The sequence below is a fragment of the Lepidochelys kempii genome, chromosome 1, assembly GCF_965140285.1.
Source record: "Lepidochelys kempii isolate rLepKem1 chromosome 1, rLepKem1.hap1, whole genome shotgun sequence".
NCBI lineage: Eukaryota > Metazoa > Chordata > Testudines > Cheloniidae > Lepidochelys > Lepidochelys kempii.
This window is the reverse complement of record NC_136380.1, coordinates 100397050-100420592: the sequence shown is the minus strand read 5'-3', so window position 1 is coordinate 100420592 and position 23543 is coordinate 100397050. Positions and strand designations below refer to the sequence as shown.

The window sequence follows — 23543 nt, the reverse complement described above, 5'->3', positions numbered from 1 at the left end:
ATACAGAACAGAAATATTTACTGAATGCACCTGCCTTTTCTGCATTATCATTAACAATTTTACCATCTCCATCTAATAACTGGCCTGTATCTCAGCTAGGATTTATTTTGTTCCTAACACATGTCCCTTCCTTTCACCCCACCCGTATTGCAGCCACTAACTTCTCAGACACGTGAGCTTGTTCTCTTCTGGAGACCATTAATGTAACTCCTTTAGTGTCTGGTGGGGTCACTATTGAAAGACCTAATGCAATCCCTGAGCTGAATGTACTGCCTCCACAGCACATTCATCCATTCGGAACCTGAATTTGAGACCAAAAGTGGCAGTTTAATTTGGATTTCTTCTATGGCAGCACAGCACACTATCCACATACCACTTGGCCAAGCCTTCCTTACATAAAATCTTGTTGTCTATTCAACACAGGTTTTCCTAAATGCACATTTCTGTGGGCTCCTCATTTTTGTTTTGATGTAATTACAACAGATATTTGATGACTAGAAGGTGTTTCCTTGGGACGTGAGACTGTATCTGTTGTCATCTGCCTTATTTTCCCTTTTATCCTTTAGTCTTCCAATGCTGACTTCCAACTCTAACACTCTCACTCTCTTTGTTGACTTTCCTCTCTCAAGTAGACAGATATCTTTCATATATAAAATGTTTATAATGTATAAAACAGAAAAACCAACAAGAGGCTGGCACTGTAACAAAACGTGTGTGTTTTTTAAGGTGTGATGCCTTTCCTTCCCCAGACCTGACTCCCTCAACTTTTTCCATGACTTATTATTCTATACATTTCTCCCTGATGTACTTCCCATTTGGTTATTCCACTTCCCCCAACACTCCCCTCATTTATTTTTTCATTTCCCTGACCTTTGAGTTGCTTCCTCCTCTCACACTCTATTATTTCATACATTGGTTTCACCCATCCCTTCCACTCCTCTGTTTGTGTTCAAAATGCTAAGTGACAAGTTCACTGCTCTAAATCTCTCCGAGGCAATACCTTCAGAGGATGAAGATCACATAAATCGCTCTTTACTGCTTAAAAATAGCCGTTCCCATTTAGAAAAATACATAAGCATGTACATAACTTTAAACAAGTGAGAGTAGATCTTCTGACTTCACTAGAACTACTCTCATGCTTAAAGTAACATATACAGTATTGCCAACCTCAAGCATTCAAAAATCATGAGACTGGCTAAAAATCATGATCTCTTTAAAAATAGTAAATTTGGGATTCTTTTCTGATTTCTGAAGCTTTCAGATACACATTGCTTCACATTTTCAAGCTTTTGGCCACAAGCGTAAGGGCTAAAAACTTACTTAAAAAAACCCCAACAACTCGGACTTTAAGAGCTACATAAAATATCATAGACTCGTGATAAAATTGCAAGAGTTGGCAACATTGCCTATGTGCTTAACTACTCTCCTGAATAAAAGCCAGAATAATATACACAAATAAAAAAAAGGGCTAGTGCACATTACTGTTGAATATTGGCCTACTTTAAACTTTAACAGAATGAAAGAATTGTGTGAAAATGAATCTGAATGTCAGAGCCCTAAATATGAATCTCCACATATATACACCTTTTCATGCCCGTACTATACATAAACGAAATCTGCTGCCTCAGTTTTCAGTGCACTATCCACAGCGATATACAATACCATTTAACTTTGGAAAATAGTGCCAATATTGTGCCTTCTGTTACATCAGTGTAACTCTAAAGTACTGAAGGCAAATGTTTGACAAATAGTTTCTAGAACATACCCTCATCCTGAGCTGCACCGTTAAAGCCAATTCAGATTCCAAATCAAATTTTGTTTAATGTGTACTTTACTGTACATTTTGATAACCTAGGCCTATTGTTATTCAGCTGATGCTTCTGTAAATGACCTAAGCCTAAAGAAAAGGTTTCCTAGAATACCTACCTAAATGCAAGTAGAATTATCTTAAGCATAAGTCCTAGAGCACTCCAGGAAAATTCATAGCTAGTTGTGTTCTGATTTTGCACCAAGATACCCATATATAACTAACTTTGAAATATTTTGATTTCAGGGTGGAGAAGGATTTGGGGCAAGACTTACTTGTGGGGGTAGATTCATTATTTTAAACACACATTAAATAGCACAAACAACCTAGGGTATCATTTTGTACCATAACCAGGCCTCCATTTCAGCAGCAGTTTTAGATTTGTTGAAGGCCCATTGTAAGTATGGTCATGTCACTAGACAGCACTAAAAATGTGTTTGAACCCCACTTGGAAAAATAATTCCTCTTCTTATGGAGAGCATAAACAAGCAAGTATACTTCAATTTTAATAAAACAAGTGTGTTGAAAAACAGTATCTCCTTCCCTCCCAGGCTAAAAAGTCTTATTTGCCTTAGGTATGTACTATTCAAGATGTAATTTCAAGCCATGACAAATTTTCAGTCTAAGGCTTGGTCTACACTTATGCCAGTATAACTATGTCACTCAGAGGTATGGATTTCTCACAACACTGAGAGATGTAGTTATACTGAACCTGATCCCCAAGCTCTCCCCTGGTGCAGGTAATGTCTTCACTAAGCACTACAGCAGCGCAGCTGCAGCGCTGCAAGTGTAGACAAGCCCATAGTAAGGTTTATGCATTCATCTTCAGTGCAAGGGAAAGTGCATTACATCACATCACAGTCAAACTATTTTGAGAACTAACCATTCCCCAGGTCTCTTCAAATAGTTAGTTTGGTAATTTCATTCTTACTACCACAGTAGGAAGTCTCAAAACATGAAAGCGTTGATTAAATGTTTTGCTTCTCACCCTTCCCAGTCTCCTCCAAGAAGGACAGACCAACCACTAGTGTGAACACCACTAGAAAAAGAAGCCTTGGCGCACTGGTTACTAAATAGATAGATTAAATAAACAGAAAAACCAACCCAACACCCATCCCTAAATACTTAATCATTTTTATTTGTAGTCCATGCCAAAGAATACTATTAATGCAATGTCAAGATTGAGAAATCAAGCATTCAGAAGTCAGGAAATGCAGAGTTAAGGTAGAACTTTCTACCTTAATCTGTCCCCTTGTGCTGATGTCTTAAAATACGTTTATATCATTTTGTCAAAACATACAATATTTAGTACAATACAAATATAAAGTTGTATCAGAACATTCAATTTAGTAAATTATAACAGAGTACACACAGACTTCAGAGTAGGTTTGGTTTTTAAGTCTCAATGATATCTACAAAGCAAGTCAAATTTTAAGGAAATTCAGTACTTTTACAGTTAAGAATGTTTAAAACTCAGTGCCCCAGAGTTTGAGACAATACCCAATTTGGTTATGGCCTAGAGAAGACTCAGACTATCCCAGATACTGAGATATGTGTAGTACAGCCTATTTAGAAAGCAAACTACTACAAAATTGGCACACGTTACACTGGGTATAAAAGACAGACAGACAGACAGACATTTCAACACATACACCACAAAAAGGGAAGAGGCTCTAACAGACTCAATTTCCTACTAAATACAGCCCCTTGCAACATAGATAGCAGAAACCTTGATATGTGGAACTATGTGATGATAATGTTATGTATATGTACAGAGGGAACTCCACGTTATGGTTAGGAAATCTCATCTGCTGGTACCAACCTGAATTTAGCTCTTGACGCAGTTATGCTGTAGCTAATATTGAGTGAGCCTTGACATGCCCCTTATATTTCAATCCTGCAAGAGTATAACAATGAGAAATATAAACTGACCGCCAATCAGAAATGTACTTCTTTAGAGAGAAGCTGATTTTTGCGTGTTTAATGCAGCATACAAGTAGACAGGCCATTTTAAGAAACTGTGCTTGTTTATGAAAAAAAAAACAAGAAACCTTTTTGTTTCCAGGCTTAACAAGGTTGGGCAATGAGATTGGATAAACCTGTTGAGAAGACTGTTGGTTGAAAGTAAACATAACAAAGACAAAAGTCCATGTTATAACGTTAAAAGTTAGTGTATGGTGTATCACCTGTATAGCTTGCAGCTGCCTGTTTTGATTATATAAATTGCTACCAGAAATATGTCTATCCATATAAAGCAGTTTGAACTTACACAAACCTGGAGGCTCAAAAGGAGCTTTCTTCAGTTGTGTGGAAAACATTATTACTCCCACAACATCTAAAGCCTTGTCTACACTGCCACTTTACAGCACTGAAACTTTCTCGCTCAGGGGTTTGAAAAAACACCCCCGGGAGCGATGCAAGTTTCAGCGCTGTAAAGCGGCAGTGTAAAGTGGCTGCTAGCTACTCCCCTCATGGAGGGTGGTTTTTTAAAAGTGCTGGGAGAACTCTGTGACTACACAGCTACGTGCTGCAACTACACAGCCACGTTGGTAGTGAAGACATACCCTAAGTATTTATTTTTTGGATGCACCAAACGTTTCACACCCCTGACAAAGCCCATTACAAGAAACTAAGTTAAAAAGAGGTCTCTTGACAGATTAGCATTATATGTTAATTTTTAGGTCAGCACTGTATAAGTGTTTACAATATTTTTTTCTATATCATACTGTTTGCAGAGGATCTTTCATGAAACTTGCTAGTGACATTCTTTGCACAGCATTCTGTCCTCTCAATAGCTGAAATGACCAGGCACATACTGGTATACAAGAGATGTGAGCAGGATTCTGTATTTTAATAGTAATTACAAGCAATGGTACTGAGAAATACCTATTTTGATCTTGTAGAGTAAAAAAGTAGCCTCTAATGTGTATTCTACACTGATACAAATTCAACAATCCAGAAAGATGTACCTGAAGCCAAGCTAGAAACAGGATTTTTTCCCCTTCGATTCTGATAAAACGTATATCCAACTCACAAGGAGATACTACACCAAATCTGTGATTCCGTTATTAATGATGTTGGGAGCAATCCAACTTCATACTACAAACTTTCCAAAATTTTCCAATAACTATACATGCCGTATCAATAGCTATATTTGTAGATATGTGTATTTTTGTCACTACTGGGTCCCCCTCAAACTATTCAGTAGCCACTGAGAAGGGACACAGGAGGAGGAACAACTCAAAGTTGTATTACTTCCAGTCTGGTTCTTTTGCACAGAAACCTAAGAGTTTTGCAGGGAATGGTGGTGCAGAGAGGACTATCCTCCCCCTGCTCCATCTCAAGTATGAAGAGCTCCAACCAAATAATATCCAGACAGAGCGAGAAGAGGGAGAAACAGAATTGCATAGGTAGCACTACCACATGGAAAGAGGGAAATCTGTGAGTGAAGTACACCTGTGCTTGTAGGTCTGTGGGGGCTGACCTGACCCCGAGTGAGAAATTTCCCTTAGAAGGGACCCAGCTCATCCCTTTTGCTTGGTAACTTGCACGGGTATATCATTAGTCGTCATTTAGTTGAATGGACTCATTTGGTTTTGTACTTGATCTTTAACTTGTAAAAGAGAACTTATTGGCCTAAACAAAATATATGAGAACTTGACGACTATTCAGAAATGAAGCAGAGTACATTTTGATGCTTGATAAGAGCAGAATTTCAACAAGAGCCAGATTTCAAAATCACACTATGTTCAGGCATTTGGGTGCCTAATTTATCTTTTTAATTAACACAGTGGGCACTCAAGTGCAGTAACTGTGTGCAAATGATGAGTTACACATCTAACTGGCTGCAATTAATACATACTCAAATACATGACATTTTGCATGTGCAAGTCTGCATGCACAGTTCTGAAATCTGGCCCAGATTAACTAGTCAATTACACAAAATCAAGAGTAGTACAATTGTGACAAAAACATAAATATATAGTTTGCCAAATCAAAATATTCAATACCTTGCAGAAATATACACACAGATGTTATAAAATGTTTTTGCAGTGTTAAATGTGAAATATGAACCACTGTAAATGCAGACTTTACATTTAACGTAATAAAATTTTATTCTCAATTGTTTTCTGAGCTGCAAAATTACCACTTTTCTCTCGCTCTCTTTTTTTTTTTTTTTTTTTATAAAGTAAAAAAGGAAGCAACTGCCTATATTTAGAGGAGTGATGGTTATGTTATGCAAGAGACATCGGGAATACAAGAGATTTATTTGTTTTCTGAATTACAACACTGATCTTATGATCAGTCCTTCAGCTGATGACACAGGCAAAGCATGTCTCGCATAAGTATTATGGACTGAAAAATATCAATTTGTACTAATGACTTGTTTCATAGCTATAAATCAGGTGTTGACTTAAAATGATATAAAAGCTAAATGATATTTTGAAGCATTTATTCTAACAGTGAAAGTTCAGTGTCATGCCTAACAAAATTTTGAGGACATACAAAGTTTAAAAGAAGAATCTCAGTGTCTCACTTCTGGGAGCACAGGATGATCATAAAAAAGCATCTTGATTGCAATGTAAACTGTATCATCATTTAAAAGTGTTGCAATGTTAACAACTAAGGTGAAGAGGACAGCAGAGGGGCAGACTTCACACCTCACTGAGCTAAAGTGGGGAAAGTTATTTCACACCTTTCTTACCGCTTCTGTATGGTGACAAACGGTTGTTTTATACACACTCTATAAGGGTGGCAAAGCATGAAATTACATCATCACAATGAAAAGGCTAGAGAACTGAATGCTAAAATGAAAGCCTACAGTCTGTTAAAAACAGATAATAAAATACGTGGGTGAATAAAGTATATAAACAATACTTTATTAGAATTAACATTTCTACTGTATCGTGAATATTAATCATGATGTGTCTAAAGCTACACACACTGCACTAAAATGATACTCTGAGAAAATGATGCCAACCTGCAAATTTTAGCCAAGATAGTCTGGTTACTCTTTATAAAGAAGACACTTCTATTGTCAATCTGCCTTTAGAATCAGTCTAGCTAGTGTCCTGGTACTTCTGAATTTAATACCAGAATATTTATTTCCATTACTGTTCATAATTTGCTGCTGCACAGAAACTGGATAATTTGCATGAATATGATTAGTAAAAATAAAAAACCTCCACACTTCTACAATAAGATACAAGGTTATTTTTAGAGCATCGATAGGTTGGAACATAAATTTATCAAAGTGCTCAAAAACATCACACCCCATTTTTGAAATAGTAATACTTACCAGTCCACTTACGGCTACAATCCAGATGTAGGAACCAGAGGTTACGAGCTGGAAGATATAAGAGTAATGATTTTAATATGGGTATTAATATTTACACAGATGTTGTTGTCTGATTTACTATCCCCTAGTATTATGGTAGGACTTGTGTCTATCTCCTCAAAAAGAAAAGGAGTACTTGTGGCATCTTAGAGACTAACAAATTTATTTGAGCATAAGCTTTCGTGAGCTACAGCTCACTTCATCAGATGCATCCACTGAATGCATCTGATGAAGTGAGCTGTAGCTCACAAAAGCTTATACTCAAATAAATCCGTTAGTCTCTAAGGTGCCACAAGTACTCCTTTTCTTTTTGTGGACACAGACTAACACGGCTGCTACTCTGAAACCTATCTCCTCAAATTAAACAGTCAGACTCATCCATTTTTGCATAAATTCAGTTCCATAATAGCAGTGGCACACTCCAGAACTAAAAGAGATGGAAAAAGCAGGCGGGATCTGTCAGATGTTCTTTTCCCACAATACTATGCATTTTATTTTCATTTAGCATTATTAAGTTCAACATAATGCTTTACAGGAAGTCCGTTTATAAGCTACAGAGAAAAACAAGTTTGAAAGACATATTTAAACAAAGGAAGTGACTCAGCAGCTCAGAGGGACTGGGAATGGAGTCCCAAATAGAGGAGGCAGCATAAGTTAAAGGAGCAACTCTTAATTGTGTAGTCATGGAGTTGGCCCAGAGTGGAAGTCAAGTTTTAAGAAATGAAGTTACTCTACCCCAGTGGGAAGTTTGTGGATATGAAATCATAGCGTTAGGTTCGAGTGAGTCCATAAGAGAACTGCATAGGATAAGAGAGGGGATCCATTATTTGAATTAAGGTATAGATATTTAGTCACCTGGAGAAGGTCAGTCTCAGTGCAAGGAAAGGGCTGAAAACCAGACTGAAATTGGTAAAGGAAGTTCTCTCTTCTGCCTCCATCAAAACCATATGAAAAAGGCATCTCCTTACTGAGTCCTTTCCTATCTTAATCACTGGCTTTTGCTTTCTTACCTTAGCTTCCTAACAAATAGGTCACTGCTGCTGCCAACTGCTCTGACTTCACTCGAACTTTCCCTGTTGCATTCACAAGTGCTATTGCCACACAAAGAGTGTGGAGCACTCATTTACCCTTTCTTCACTCGTGAATTATGATCTCATCTCAAGTCACCCTTTTTGCAGACAGATTCTGGAGAAAGTGGCCTCATTCTGGATACCTCTCACAGAACAAACAGATAAGGTTTCAGAGGGATCAAGGCAGAATGAGGTGCTTGAGCACAATGCAGAAAAACCCTCCAAGTGCTCAAGGACATACAGGAGTGAGGAAGAGTTGTTAGAGAAGTGGACATGAGTCAGTATTCTGAAACTGGCCTATTCATCCCAAAACACACTTAACCATGTTTTATACATTTACTGGTACTTTCCATTGGTAGTTTGAGATATTTTTGAGTCTTCAAGGATGTGTATAAATAGGCATAGTTTCTTATAAATGTGCAAGTCTCCTGTTACATAAATCACCCATTCATTTTTAGAACTTTTTGTGGCTACTATGTTCATCTACCGAATACCTAATATTTTCTCATTAATTTTCCTCCTTATGCTTTTGATATTATGATCCACATAAGTTTAATGTCAGATTCTTATTGACAAGTTACGAATTTTATTTGTCAGATGGTAATGCTGTGTATGAAAATAAAATATAGCTATCAAAATTGTTAATCAACCAGATTCTTGCTGCTGTCAAACACTCGCAGAATCTTGCTGTGAAGTTGCATTAAAGTTATATATATATATATATATTCTTTCCTGCTTCACATGGCAGGAAACAAGGAAATAAGAAAAATTCAGTTAATGTCACATCAATACAGTGGTTGAGCTATCAGTATTTTTGTTAAAGTAAAAAAGATTAATCAAAATAAGAGATTTCATAACTTGGACTTTACACCTTTTTGTGGGGAACAACAGACATAGAAGTTAATGAAATAGCAGTAATCTTGCATACTGGCTCATCTCATCCTACTACAGTAGGTCACTGGCATTTAGAAATCCCTACTGTACATATTTGTCCTCCTTGTTTTAGGTGGTTTTATAAGGCCTGAGGGCCCAGATTATTTGAGGTATTTAGGCGTTGATGTGTTCAGTTTTGCAATGCCTAACTGATTAGGAGACAATCTCATTGTCTGGGCCATGCTGGAAGAAACACAGGAGCCAATGGATGTAGTTCAATTAGGCAGCAAATTTATTTATGTAAAATATCTGGGAATAGCCAGCAATAAATTGTAGTATGTAAGTCATCATTATTTCTTTAATCATTTCCATGTGTTTGAGAGGGCTGCTGTCAGACCTCCTTTCCAACCTGGGCCGCCTGGCTATCCTCCCCTTGTATGAGGATTAAGGGGGCAGGAAAAAGCGGGGGATTGGCCCACTCTGATTTTGTGGTTAGGAGGGTAGGTGTTGCCAACCCAATCCCAGTCAGAGAAGTCTTCTCTGGAACTCCCTGGAGTACAAAGCCCTCCCTCTCTGGTCACCTGGAAGTGCAGTGCCCACCTCCCCACCTGGTCCAGCCACCTTCCTGATCTCTCCAGGTAAACCGGTCCCTTCCTCCATCTCTGCCACCAATTGCAGAGGGGAGCCCTTCGAAGGGCAACAACCCTTTTCTTCTAGCCAACTGAACAAAGGACCCACCACATACAGTTGCAGTGGACACATTTTCAAAAGTTATTTAGGCATTTAGGAACCTAAATTGCATTGACTGTCAAAGGGATTTTGGCTCCTAAAAACCTAACCCCCTTTTTAAAATGAGATTTAAGCTCCTAAATCAGTTAGGCTTTGCAATGCTGAGCACAGCAACACCTAAATACTTTTAAAATGTGGGCCTAAGATGAAATGTATGGGTGGAAATATTACAAAATTAGCTAGAGGGCATGCAAAATTATAAACTGCTTCAATGAAAGGTGAACAAGGAAGCACATACTGTACCTGTAAACCCAGTATATAGACCAATGTCTTGTTTGTGATGGGAAATTGGCCTAATATTTGTGTCACTTGCATCCTTGGAATGGAGCAAAAAAATGGTACAAACAGAGCAAATACAGGACCCAAGCTGTGAAAGAAAAAAATATATATATATAACATAGACAGTAATTAGAAATGATTTCAAAAGGTCTCAATTAACAAATTAATTCCAAATAACTTAATACTTATCTTAATTTCTTAAATACATTATGCAATTGACATTTTTGTATGTTATTTTCCCCAACATTTAGTTGGGCTTTTTATACTGTCATTCTTTTTTGTTTGTTTGTTTGTTTTCCTTATTTGTCAAACTAGCTACAAGGACATTTTATTTGGAAAAATACACACTTTTCCGTAAAGATATTATATACATTTTGAGGACTGATCCTGCTCATATTGCCATTATTCATGTAGCACCCAAAGTGTAATACATGCTTTACAGACAAAGATACAGACAAGGTCCTGCCCTAAAAAAAGACAGTCAAAATAGATAAATGATAAGGGATGGAGTGATGGAGGCATCAGCAAATAATTGAACATCTTCCACAGCCTGGGAGAGGCAGAAGCAAAGGAAACCACACACCTTCCCATGTGTAGGGTGGGGAGGGGGAAAGAGACACAAAATTTTCACTCAGTTCACCCACAAGGGGCACAGGCAGAAGTTTTATATAGATCACCAACAGGAAGGAAAATAACAAAACCTTACTCCAGGACAAAGATGCTTTTTTGCTCCAAACAGGTGAGTGGCAAGTAAAGAGTTATACGGCACAAGAGAGAGAGAGGAGAACAGTGCATTCTACAGGGCTCCCCTGTTATCCATAACTCAAAGCGCCTACAGAGTCTGTAAACCCTAAAAGGCAAATCTCGGAGAAATATTCCTGACTACCCAGCTTTGCTGCTTCATGTTGCCAAGCACTCTGTGGAGTGTGGAAGCTCTTAAAGATAACCTGATCCCCACTTCCCAAAACTTAGTAAACATTTCAAATATAGAAAGAAAATCTACACAAATTACCTGACTAAAACTTCATTATGCTGAAGTTAAGGTTGAAAATACAGATCTGTAACTTAAGGGTAAAAAGAAACTTTAAAAAAATGTAGTTAAAATAACCAGCAGCAATTAGAAACTCAGGATTTTTAGAGTTAAGGTGCATCTTGTAGGAAACAAGCTTTGGAACTGTGGAATTTAGATACACAGATAATAGCAGTTCTTTACAAGTCATTCCATTGTCTATACTTTTAAAATTCATTAATAAAATAATAAATACAACTGTGTTAAATACGTAGACAGGAATACTCACAGGCTTGCTGAATTATAATCAAAGTTCCTACTTCCACAGACCCTCCCAAAGAGAACTCTCAAGGAACACAATGGAAGTTCTATAAGCAGAGCAGCAGCATGGTCAGGACCCAAATAATTTGCTGACATGCTCACTCCACTTTCATTTCACTGAATGGGTTAATAATGGTGGAAATGTACTTATGAGTTAAACTACTATGAACAACCAACACAGAAGATTCAATATATATGGTCGAAATACAATTTTCATGCTGCTCAAAGAATTGTGGCTATGAATATTTCCTTTGGTTTATGCTCTACCCGCTAAAGACCTCCCTTTCATCGTCTCTGGAGGTTTCAGTTCTTTAGTTTGGTTATGGGGGATAAAAGAATAAGGTAATTTTTAACATCTTCTATTTTATGCATATGACAAAAATACATGACATAAAATTCTAACTGAAGGAGAGATGCTGAACAAAATACATTGATCAGTTTTACACATTTTCCCTCACATATAAAGAAAAGATATCCATATAAACATAATATACAACATCCTAACAGAAATCTGAATTGTTTAAGTTGTAAGAATTCAAAAGCAGGGCTAAAAGGTATAATATGTATAAAGACTCATTCTACATGACTGATTGCATAACTTCCATTGGATCCAATGTACCCTGCAGCATATCAGGTATAAGAAAGAAGAGAAAAATAAAGAAGAGTCCTTCCCTCTCTCAAGACCACTCCCTGCCAATAGTGCATGAAAATTGTTTTGTCTTATCATTGTCAGAGAAAAGAGTAGTTTGGATACCTAATTTAGGAATATAGGCTCAAGAATGGAAGCAACAGTTCCCTTCTCCAAAATGTCTTTCTTCAGTACAAAAATATCATATGGAAATAAATTGTGTAGCTTCACCCACACTTGAGAATAAGCGTATCCTGCACCCTTGAAAAATTACTTCTCTGCTTCACCCTAAGAATAACAAAATACCTTTGTAAGGCAGTAACTAAAAGGAACAATCCAAATGGACATATCCTGCAAATCAGAATCTATGCACCCTCACATCTTTATTAACATGCGTGATAAGATTTTTAATGATACTTCATAAATCAGTGTCTACCTTAAGCTTCTGAAAAGAACTTCTGCAGAAACATTATGTATGTAAAGGTATGGGAAATACATTTTCCAGTTCTGGATAGAAGGTCTAGAAACTTCATTTATTTATTAGCTTTCAATACAACTAAGTAAAGTTTTATTTTTAAAATATACAGATTTTTATTATTCTTTGTTGTATTTTAACACTGTTTCTGGAGTGTCAGCCTTAGTTAACTCTGCTACCTTGCACTCCTGCAGTAAAATTTATTTGCTCTTTATATCCTGTGACGGGGCAAGGCCAGATGGCTATGGAAAAGTAGTGGGAGATAGATATATTAGCTCCAGGCTAAACAAATCCCTGGTACCAGGATAAGTGAAATGGCAGCTGCTCCAGGTCAAGACACCTGGGGCCAATTAAGAACTTTCCAGAAGGCAGGGAGAAAGTTAGGTTGATTGGGACACCTAAAGCCAATCAGGGGCTGGCTGAAACTAGTTAAAAGCCTTCCAGTTAGTCAGGTGGGTGTGCATGTCAGGAGCTGTGGGAGGAAGCTGTGCTGTTGGAGACACTGAGTAGTACACACCATATCAGGCACAAGGAAGGAGGCCCTGAGGTAAGGGTGAAGTGGAGCTTGAGGAAGTGAGGGCTGCTGTGGGGGAAGTAGCCCAGGGGATTGTATATGTCATGTTTCTAAAAGGTCAGCTACCACAGCTGATACTACTAGGGTTCCTGGGCTGGAGCCCGGAGTAGAGGGTGGGCCTGGGCTCCCCCCTTACCTTTGCCCCCTGATTAATTGCTGAGACTGGGAAACAACAGAGACTGTGCAAGGAAGGATAACTTCTCCTCACCTTCCTCACTGGCTTATGATGAAAATGGCTCAGTAGACTATAACCCTTGTCTCTAGAGAGAGAAGGATTACGTGGAGGGTCACAGTGAGCCTCTGAGGCTAGCAAAATCTGCCAGGAAATGTGGGACCCACGGAAGCAAGGACAGAGCTTTGTCACAATCCTTATAATAAAATATATCAAATCACACAATACATAATAGAAACTAGAATGTGTTATACAAACTTATTTTAAAAATTACAGTACAGTCTTGATTTAAGTTTCAATAGTATCTACAAAATAAGACAACCTGAAAGAAAATCAGTTTACTCATTTTAAAGTTATGAATGCATAAAGTTGACAGTCTGCAAACTTGAGGCTGTTCAACAAATCTAAGATGCTGTAATTTAGAATAATCAGAACAACATAAGACTGGTCATACTAGGCCAGGCTAATGGTCCATCTAGCCTAGTATCCTGTCTTCTGACAGTGGCCAATGTCAGGTGCTTCAAAGGGAATGAACAGAACAGAGCAATTAACCAAGCCATCTGTCCCCTTGTCATCTAGTACCTGCATCTGGCAGTCAGAAGCTTAGGGACACCCTGAGCATGGGGTTACATCCCTGATCATACTAATAGTCATTGATGGACCTATGAACATATCTATTTCTTTTTTGAACCCAGTTATAGTTTGGGCCTTCATAGCATCTTCTGGCAATGAGTTCCATAAGGTTGACTGTGTGTGGTATAAAGAAGTACTTCCTTAGGTTTGTTTCAAACCTGATGCCTATTAATTTCATTGGGTGACCCCTGGTTTCATGGAGGGGTAAATAACACTTCCTTATTCATTTTCTCCACACCATTCATGATTTTATAGCCCTTTATCATATTCTCCCTTAGTCGTCTCTTTTCCAAGCTGAATAGTCCGAGACTTTTTAATCTCTCCTCAGATGAAAGCTGTTCCATATCCTTAATCATTTTTTGTTACCCTTCTCTTTTCTATCTCTAATATATCTTTTTTGAAATGGGGCAACCAGAACAGCACACAGTATTCAAGGTGTGGGCATACCATGGATTTATATAGTGGAATTATTTTCTGTGTTATTTATTCTTTCCTCATCATTCCTAACATTCTATTAGCTTCGACTGTCACTCCAGATTGAGCTGAGTTTTCAGAGAATTATCCACAACTCCAAGATTTCTTGAGTGTTAACACCTAAATTAGACTCCATCGTTTTGTATGTATTGTTGGGATTATGTTTTCCAATATGCATTACTTTTCATTTATCATCTGCCATTTTGTTGCTCACTCATTCAGTTTTGTGAGATCCCTTTGTAATTCTTCTGAGTCTGCTTTGCCCTTAACTATCTTGAATTATTTTGTATCATCTGCAGACTTTGACACCTAACTGTTTACCCCTTTTTCCAGATCATTTATGAATACGTTGAACAATACTGGTCCCAGTACAAAGCTTTATCGGACACTATTTACCACTCTACGTTCTGAAAACTGACCATTTATTCCTACCATTTGATTCCAGTCTTTCAACCTGCTACTGGTCAATGAGAGGACCTTCCGTCTTATCCCATGATTACTTACTTTGCTTAAGAGCTTTTGGTGAGCGTCCTTGTCAAAAGACTTCGAAAGTCCAAGTACACCATGTCCATTAGATCACCCTTGTCTACATATTTGTTGACCCCCTCAAAGAATTCTAATAGATTGGTAAGCTATGAGTTCCCTTACCAAAGCTGTGTTGACTCTTCCACAACAAATTGTGTTCATCTATGTGTCTAATAATTCTGTTCTTTACTATAGTTTCAACCAATTTGCCTGGTACTAAAATTAGGCTTACCGGCCTGTAATTGCCAGGATCACCTCTGGAGCCTTTTTTAAAAATTGTCATCTCATTTACTATCCTCCAGTCATCTGGTACAGAAACTGATTTAAGTGATAGGTTACATACCACAGTCAGAAGTTCTCCAATTTCATATCTGAGTTCCTTCAGAACTCTTGGGTGAATACCATCTGCTCCTGGTGACGTATTACTATTCAATTTATCAGTTTGTTCCAAAACTTCCTCTTCTGACACCTCAATCAGGGACAGTTCCTTAGATTTGTTACCTAAACAGAATGACTCAGGTGTGGGAATCTCCCTCACATCCTCTTCAGTGAAGATTGATGCAAAGAGTTCATCTAGCTTCTTTGCAATAGCCTCATCTTCCTTTCCTTTAGAAACTTAATTGTTCAGGGGCCCCACTGATTGTTTGGCAAGCTCCCTGTTTCTGATCTACTTAAAAAATTTGCTGTTTTGCTCATTGCTCTTCAAATTCTTTTCTGGCTTGCCTAATTATATTTTACATTTGACTTGCCAGAGTTTATGCTCTTTTCTATTTTTCTTAGTAGAATCTGACTTCCAATTTTTAAAGCATGCCTTTGTGCCTCTAACCACCTCTTTTACTCTGTTAGTTATGGTGGCATTTTTTTGGTCTCCTATGCTTTTTTAATTTGGGGTATACATTTAATTTAAGCCACTAATATAGTGTTTTAAAAAAGTTTCCATGCAGCTTGCAGGCATTTCACTCTTGCGACTGTTCCTTTTAATTTCCATTTAACTAGCCTCATTTTTCTGCAGTTCCCCTTTCTGAAATTAAATGCTGCTATGGTGAGCTTCTCTGGTATTTTTCCCCCAACAAGGATGTTAAATTTAATCATATTATGGTAACTATTACAAAGCAGTTCAGCTACATTCACCTCTTGGACTAGATCCTGTGTTCTATTTAGAATTAAATAAAGAATTGCCTTTCCCCTTGTGGGTTCCAGGATTAATGGTGTCTAGAAACTTTATCTCTGCATCCTGTTTTAAGGGGACATGTACCCAGTCAATACGTGGATAGTTGAAATCCCTTTTATTAATTATTATTATTATTGAGTTTTTTATTTTTAAAGCCTCTCTAATCTCCCTGAGCATTTTGCAGTCACTGTCACCATCCTGGTCAGTTGGTCGGTAGTATATCCTTACTGCTATATTCTTATTATGAGAGCATGGAATTGCTATCCATAGAGATTCTATGGTACAGTTCGATTTATTTAAGATTTTTATTATATTTGACTCTGTTTTCTTTCACATATTATGCCATTCCCCCACAAGCACAACTTACTTTGACATTCCTATACATTTTGTACCCCACTGATTGTCGTCATTACACCAAGCTTCTGTGATGCCTATTATATCAATATCCTCATTTAATACCAGGCACTGAAGTTCACCCATTTTAGTATTTTAGACTTCTAGCATTTGTAAGCAAACATTTATAAAATGTGTCACTTTTTAATTGACTGCTTTCATGTGGTGTAATTGAATGGGATTCTTTTTCATTTGACTATTTTTCTTCAGTTCCTACATGTACTTTATCAACTTCTATCCTCTCCTCTTTACTAGGATATAGAGAATACCTGTTAATAGATCCTCCCCTATAGGAGTGTCTGTCCAAACCCAGTGCTCCTCTGTACCTGTCAGCTTTTTCCAAAAAAAAAAAACAAACCCACATACCTTTCCATTTGCCAACTTTTTCTTTAAATTTCACATCTTATTATCTAAGGAATCCATAATCACAGCAAGGTAATGGAGTATACATGCATACATCCATCATAAAATTGCATGCAAAAGTAGTATTATCAGAAGAGTGATCATATATAACATCCAAATGTTCCCTGACCTGTGAAATTATAATTGCCTGTATTTTGAGCAAATAACTTCACGGTTTGCCAAAACTGTAGTGTACTTTTCAGGTTTTATTCCTTCTGTACTCAATAATGACTCAAAACACACACACGGTTTACAATTAAGACTGCACTTAAGAAGGGAAATTACAGAAAGGAATTTCCCATGACCACTACTGCATTTTAACGCAAATAATAAAACATTGAAAGTTTCCTTAAAGGTTAATATCCACTGCAAATTGCAACAAAGAACAGAAAATGTCATCTCAAGATCAGGCCAGTGACAAATCTAATCCAATATCCTGTGTCTGACCATGGCCAGATTCCAGATAACTGAGAGGATGATGCAAGAAACATGAAAACAGACAATCAATTATTGGTGACAGCAATCAATCAGCAACTAGTTTATGCCCTGAAAAATTTGGGGTGATGCCCCTTAAAAATCATAATAACGTAACTGCAGATGAGATGCTCTCCTTGTCCGTATGTCTCTTTATTTTTTTAATATTACTAAAATGTTGGTCTGAATATCTTGAGGCACTGAGTTCCACTGGCTAATTTTCCATTGTGTAAAATATTTCCTCTTATCAGTTTTAAATTTGCTTGTTTTCAATCTCATTTGCCATGCTCATGTTTTTATACTAGAGCTTCTGATTTACTTTCTTAACACCATCATTATGTTCTGTACTTTTATCACGCCCAGTTTTATTCATTTCTAACTCCTCTCTGTAACAGTAGTTCTATGTCAGATTAATTCCACTGAAATTCAGTGGAGTTTCCTCAACCTAATCCAGTGCAACAGAGTAGAATCAACCCTCCCGCACTCGACTGTTCAATTCCTTTTAACAGACACAATAGCTAATATCAATCTGTTAGAAGATCTACAGCAAACTCGGTTGTTTTTTTTTTAAACTTTTGCCCCAACAGCAAAAGTAGTTGCACACAATACCATAACTGACTAGTCATTTTACCTCAATATTTCTTCACTCTAGCTGCAATCGGCATTTAGCAAACACTATTGCAAGGTCTGTTTTTTTGCTTAAGTAATACATGTTTATGTTAAATAGAGAGGATGATCTTCACAGCAATGTGAGATTGAAAAGGCTTATTCACTCATCTCATTAACAATGATGGATTGGCTCCTACATTTTTGACTGCCTTGGCCAGTTCCATTTCAAATGTTCAAAACACAGTTGTTACAGCATTTCACTGGGAGACGACTCCCTGTTGTTGGAACTTCTGATATTTACTCAAACTTTATTTTATTTAGTTTATAAAATTTCAATACATACCTCCTACTTACACCCATTTGGACGTTACATGGGTTCTGAATAACTTCAGTTTCTCAGAGGAGCAAAATCCTGACATTGTGAACAGCTCAGTACAGATACAGACCAATACAGAAATAGTTTAAACTCACTCTGAATCAGGGGTATCAAACTCATTGTGTGCAAAAAAGGGACATGTTCTGCACTTTTAATTATGTTATATGGCTGGGGCATACATTTAGGACTATACACTCCCATTGATCTACAACTGTTCTTCCAAAGATGTCAATGGGAGTTGAGCACATGAATCAAAGGTTGAATATGGTATTTATATCTGACTAAGCCCTAGATCCTGAAATTTATAACACATAAGTAGATGCCTGTGTCCACTTCAATCCTTACAGGCATAACAATCTACCCACACCTTGTAAATTACAGGACTGAATCTAAAACTTTGAATTAATGTAATTGTTCAATAAGGTATTATCCCAGTCAATATCACTCAGTGGGAAAACATGCTCTCCTTTAAGGCCACTGCTGTTTTTGGCCTTTCCTTCTCCTCCTTCACCATCTTCATTTTCTTTCCCTCCTCTCTTTGTTTCTCTTCTTTCTTCCCTCTACATTTCCTTTCCTGCAGTAATTCCTAACCCCCCCCCCCAAGTGGATTCATTCTCAGCCCTTTCCCCATTCTATCTACAAAATGATCAGCTATAAAATCTATGCTGACCTTTCAGGTGTAATTATTAGGATTTAGAGTCAATACCACAATCAGATAAATTGGTAATTTTACGGGGAGGGTGGGAGAGTGGTTGTGACAATTTCTCAGAGCCAAAATTTCAGACTATCTACAAACTGAGTTTATGTTCTGTTCCGATTTGGAACATTACCTTTGCAGCCATGAGGGTTAGAAACTTACATTTTCAAAAAAGTGAAAGCTTAGAATATGAATATGAACAGAATAAACTTCGAACATGCCTCACGGATAACATATCCAGCCCACAGACCTACAACGCTGTGCATTTACACAGTCATCACTTGGACAAGTACATTCAATGCTCTACATTTGTAACCCAATACCCTACATTTACATGGGCATCATTTAGACAAATACATTCAATTTTGATACCCTCATTGCAAAACAAACATAGCAAAGGTTTAGAGAAAAGCAATATGTTATACATGTTATGTTATTTGTGTTATATATTTAAAAAAATGGAAAGGAGGGTTTTCATAGCCTAAAAGTTTAAAGTGACTCGACCTATTTTGTATGGAACACAGGGAAACAAAACTGAGGATATTCTGTAATGCAGAGGTGTATAAACTATGGGCTCATAGAGAAAAGATCAGTCAGGCACTCCTACTTGTCCTTTTCTCTTGAAGAAAAGGATAATACTCAAAATTTAAAAAAAAATTAAACAGTTGAAAATCAAATACTTTTAAATCAGCAAACGTCAGTGCAAAGTTTGGGAAGAGAGAGATCTGGTTTTACAACCAATAAAGTAAAGATCAGGGAGCTGATCATGCAGAGGAACTTCTGCAAAAATCTCCACTATAGTTAATGGAAGTTTTGTGGGAGTAAAGTCTGCAGAAATAACTCTTAAGTGATTTCACTTGGAATAACCCATTATACTACTGCTATTACTAACTACTACACATTTTTCTTTAGTATGTACTGTCTACAGAGTGCCATGCAGAAACATAAGCTAAAACATTCATGCCAATTAAATTTATTTGGGCTTGAGAGCAAGAGCCCTGAGAAAACTGCAGTTAATGCAAAATGCAACACTACGCCTCCTAAGTAACACAAGTTACCAAGAGCAAATCACCTCAATGCTCCGCTGCCTGCTGGCTACCCACAGAGCACAAGGTTAAGCTTAAGGGGTCAGTCCTTACTCTGAAAATGCTAAATAGAATCCAGAAAACCTAAAGACTAGCTCACCCACTGGGATCCTCAGGCTAATGGAACTGTTCCCAGAAGAGTGAAGCTCACCTATACACAAGATAGGAATCACCTGGGAGATGGCCCCTGACTATATAACTCTTCCTCAAAGGAGAGGACCTGACCTTGGGAGGAAGGATTGCCTTAAAGTTATGGCCCTAGACTAGGACTCAGGAGACCTAGGTTCTATTTCTGTCTCTGCCACAAACTCCCTGTGTTGGCAAATCACTTCATAGCTCTGTGCCTCAGTTCTTTCTGCAAAAGGGTGATAATGATACTTGCCTACCTCACAGAGGCACTGTGAGGATAAGTTCACTAATACCTGTGAGGTGCTCAAATATTAAAATAATGAGGCCTTTATAAGTCAGTAGATAGACAGAAGTACCAAAACTGCTCAAAATACAAAGTATATTTCTTAGATCTTGCATTCCCGAAGAACATAAACACACTAGCTTACATGCAATCCTCCTACATACAAAACCACCCAAACAAACAAGCAACCTACAATGATGATTTGGGAATTGTCTGTACAGCTTACGAATTCCGTCTGAGCTCTCTGTATGCGTCTTTATCAGACTGCAAACTGGGACCTGGCTGCCTTCTCCGTTGTGTCTATACCTCCAGGTTGGACAGAAATTCCAAGTGGTAGTGGTACAGGGCTGTCAATACAGAAGTTCATTAAATTGGGACCATCTTCTGAATGCTCTAGAGTGGTGAGGAAGATGAGACAGGGAACATGTGTAGGGTTTATTTTTGTATAGATCTGTGTTTTTTCTCGTGCTATTAAAGAGCAATGGTGGTTTGTGCACGATATATTACACCCATCACCTGCCCCTTTCAAGACTTAACCTGTGGATTCAGAACATCCACATAGCTGGAGTTCTGGGAGAGGATGTCTGAGCACAGGGAGAGCCTCATGCGTCAGCACTAGCGACAGGAGCTAGGCAACTGGACTGCAAGGTTTCAGTTTTCAGGAGAATCTGCACCCTAAGAGTGTGCCTAGAGTCCCCAAGACAGGGGGAGTGCCCAGACTTGGTTCAGACTCCAGAGGCTTAAAGCACACTGGATCCAGCGGTTGAATTTCCTCACAGCAGCTTAGTGAGTGGCCACAAAAGGGTGCTTGACCAGGTCTATGATACTTATACGTACAAATGGAGATGAAACCCTATTTGACTGACTTTCACTTTCTTGTTTCAATGTCCTAACTCTGGAACTGGCAGTCAGATACTCCAGTGACAGGAGTGGCATAATAACAGAAACCAAGTAGTGAAGAACTCCAGCAGTGTCCCTCCACTACAACAATTACCATACTGTCACATCATGTTAGCTGGGAGGACCCTGGATAAGCTTTCTGTGCGGCCCAAGAAAGTGCATTCTAGTAATCTAATTTATCAAAGATATGCATGATGGGATCAGATCAGGTGTGAGAAAGGGCTGGTGACATTTTCAATGGCAAAAGCAACCTTGAAAAGGACGATAGTTAATATTCCAATTCTTTTTATATTATTATTAATCATGCACTGGGACCCACTGTGCTAAGAAGCTGTACAAACACAGGACAAAAAGACAGTCAGCTCAAGTATCACACCCATATTTATACATTTCTGGTGGCATACTAAGTATTTTTACTGCTGGGCACAGACAGAGTGGAGGTATTGCTCTGTCTAGTCACGTGTAATTTGTGTAATTTAAACAGTTTCTCTCTCAATTCCTCATAGAAATGAATTCTATTCTATGGTAAAGCATGTAAAGATGCAGCTTAACTCCTCCATCCCTGCCCTTCCCCCACCCTCACAAATTAAAAAAAGATACATTACTCCAAAGCTCTTCTGAATCTGGTGCTGGAACCGAAATACACCACAAGGGCCTTATCTAATGAGGTGCTGAAAGGCCTAACCAACTACTCAGCTCCATGGATCTGAGGGGGCTCAGCATCACTGAGGAGGCATTCAGTATCTTAAAGGATCAGACCTTTTAGTAATCTACTTCCTAACTATGCCTACTCACTCAGATTTTAAAAACAGGTCACTAAACCAGACCACTAAACACAGACCAGTTTTTGCAGAACTGATCAGTAGGAGTTTCTGGGGGAAATCCCAGGTAATTCTAGATCCGTCGTAAAAGCAAGTGACAGGATTTTCCATCTGTCATTGATCTCAATAACTTTGTTAGCAAGTAGACGATTTAACTATTTGAAAAAAAAAAAAAAAACTGTTTACCCAGAAACAAAGCTGACAATAGCTTACCTTAAAAGTCTGAAACACCTTTCCTTTCATGCCTCCTAATGCATTCCAATAAAGCCAATTTTTTGGGATCAGTTTTAATTTTTTACAATTATTTAATTTGTGGCACTTTTCACATGTGTATCTTATACCTGTTATTTATTATTTGCAAACTTAATGAGAAGGCACAGTCCCTAGAATGACTAGAATGTTTACTACAGTGGTTATCAAACTGCAGGTCGTAACCCAGTACTGGGTCGCAGAATGTCAGGCACTGGGTCGCGGCGGCTCTGGTCAGCACCGCCGACCGGGCCATCAAAAGTCCCATCGACAGTGCTGCCCGGCTAAGGCAGGTTAGTCCCTACCTGTTCCAACGCCACGCTGCGCCCCGGAAGCAGCCAGCAGCAAGTCTGGTTCCTAGACAAGGGAGCCACAGGGCTCCACACGCTGCCCCTACCCCGAGCACTGGCTCCTGGCCAGTGGGAGCTGGGGAGGGAGGGGGGGAGTTCCTGCAGGCGAGAGCCATGTGGAGTCACTTGTGTACCTCCACCTAGGAGCCGGACCTGCTGCTTGCCGCTTCTGGGGTGCAGCGTGGTCCACGATGCCAAGACAGGCAGGAAGCCTGCCTTAGCACCCCCGCTGTGCCACTGAGCGGGAGCCATCCGAGATAAGCCCAAGCCTATGCCCCAATCTTCTGCCCCAGCCCTGAGCCCCCCAAAAGCCAGAGCCCCTTCCTGCACCACAAACCTCTCATCCCTGGCCCCACCACAGAGCCTGCACCCAGAGCCCTGACCCCCTTCTGCACCCCAACCCCCGGCCCCAGCCCAGAGCCCCCTCCCACATCCTGAACCCCTCATTCCTGGCCCCACCCCACAGCCCTCAACCCCATGCCCTAACCCTCTGCCCCAGTCCTGAGCTCCTCCCAAACCCCTCATCCCCAGCTCCTTTGGGTGGCAGGCATCGACAACTTTCTTCAACTGGGTCACCAGAAAAAAAGTTTGAAAACCACTGCTCTACTACATGCAGTGTTGTAGCCATGTCAGTCCC

At 38.7% G+C, this 23543-nt stretch overlaps 1 protein-coding gene across 1 annotated transcript in view; it reads right to left on the bottom strand.

Annotated features, from left to right (window-relative positions):
- UBAC2 (UBA domain containing 2) overlaps positions 1-23543 on the bottom strand; it is a 165404-nt gene that overhangs the window by 44978 nt on the left and 96883 nt on the right. The window contains exons 5-6 of the mRNA XM_073348554.2: positions 10121-10244; positions 7107-7154 (exon numbers count right to left, since the gene is read on the bottom strand). Of these exons, the coding sequence (XP_073204655.1) occupies positions 7107-7154; positions 10121-10244 (172 nt within the window). The remainder of the gene's footprint in view (positions 1-7106; positions 7155-10120; positions 10245-23543) is intronic.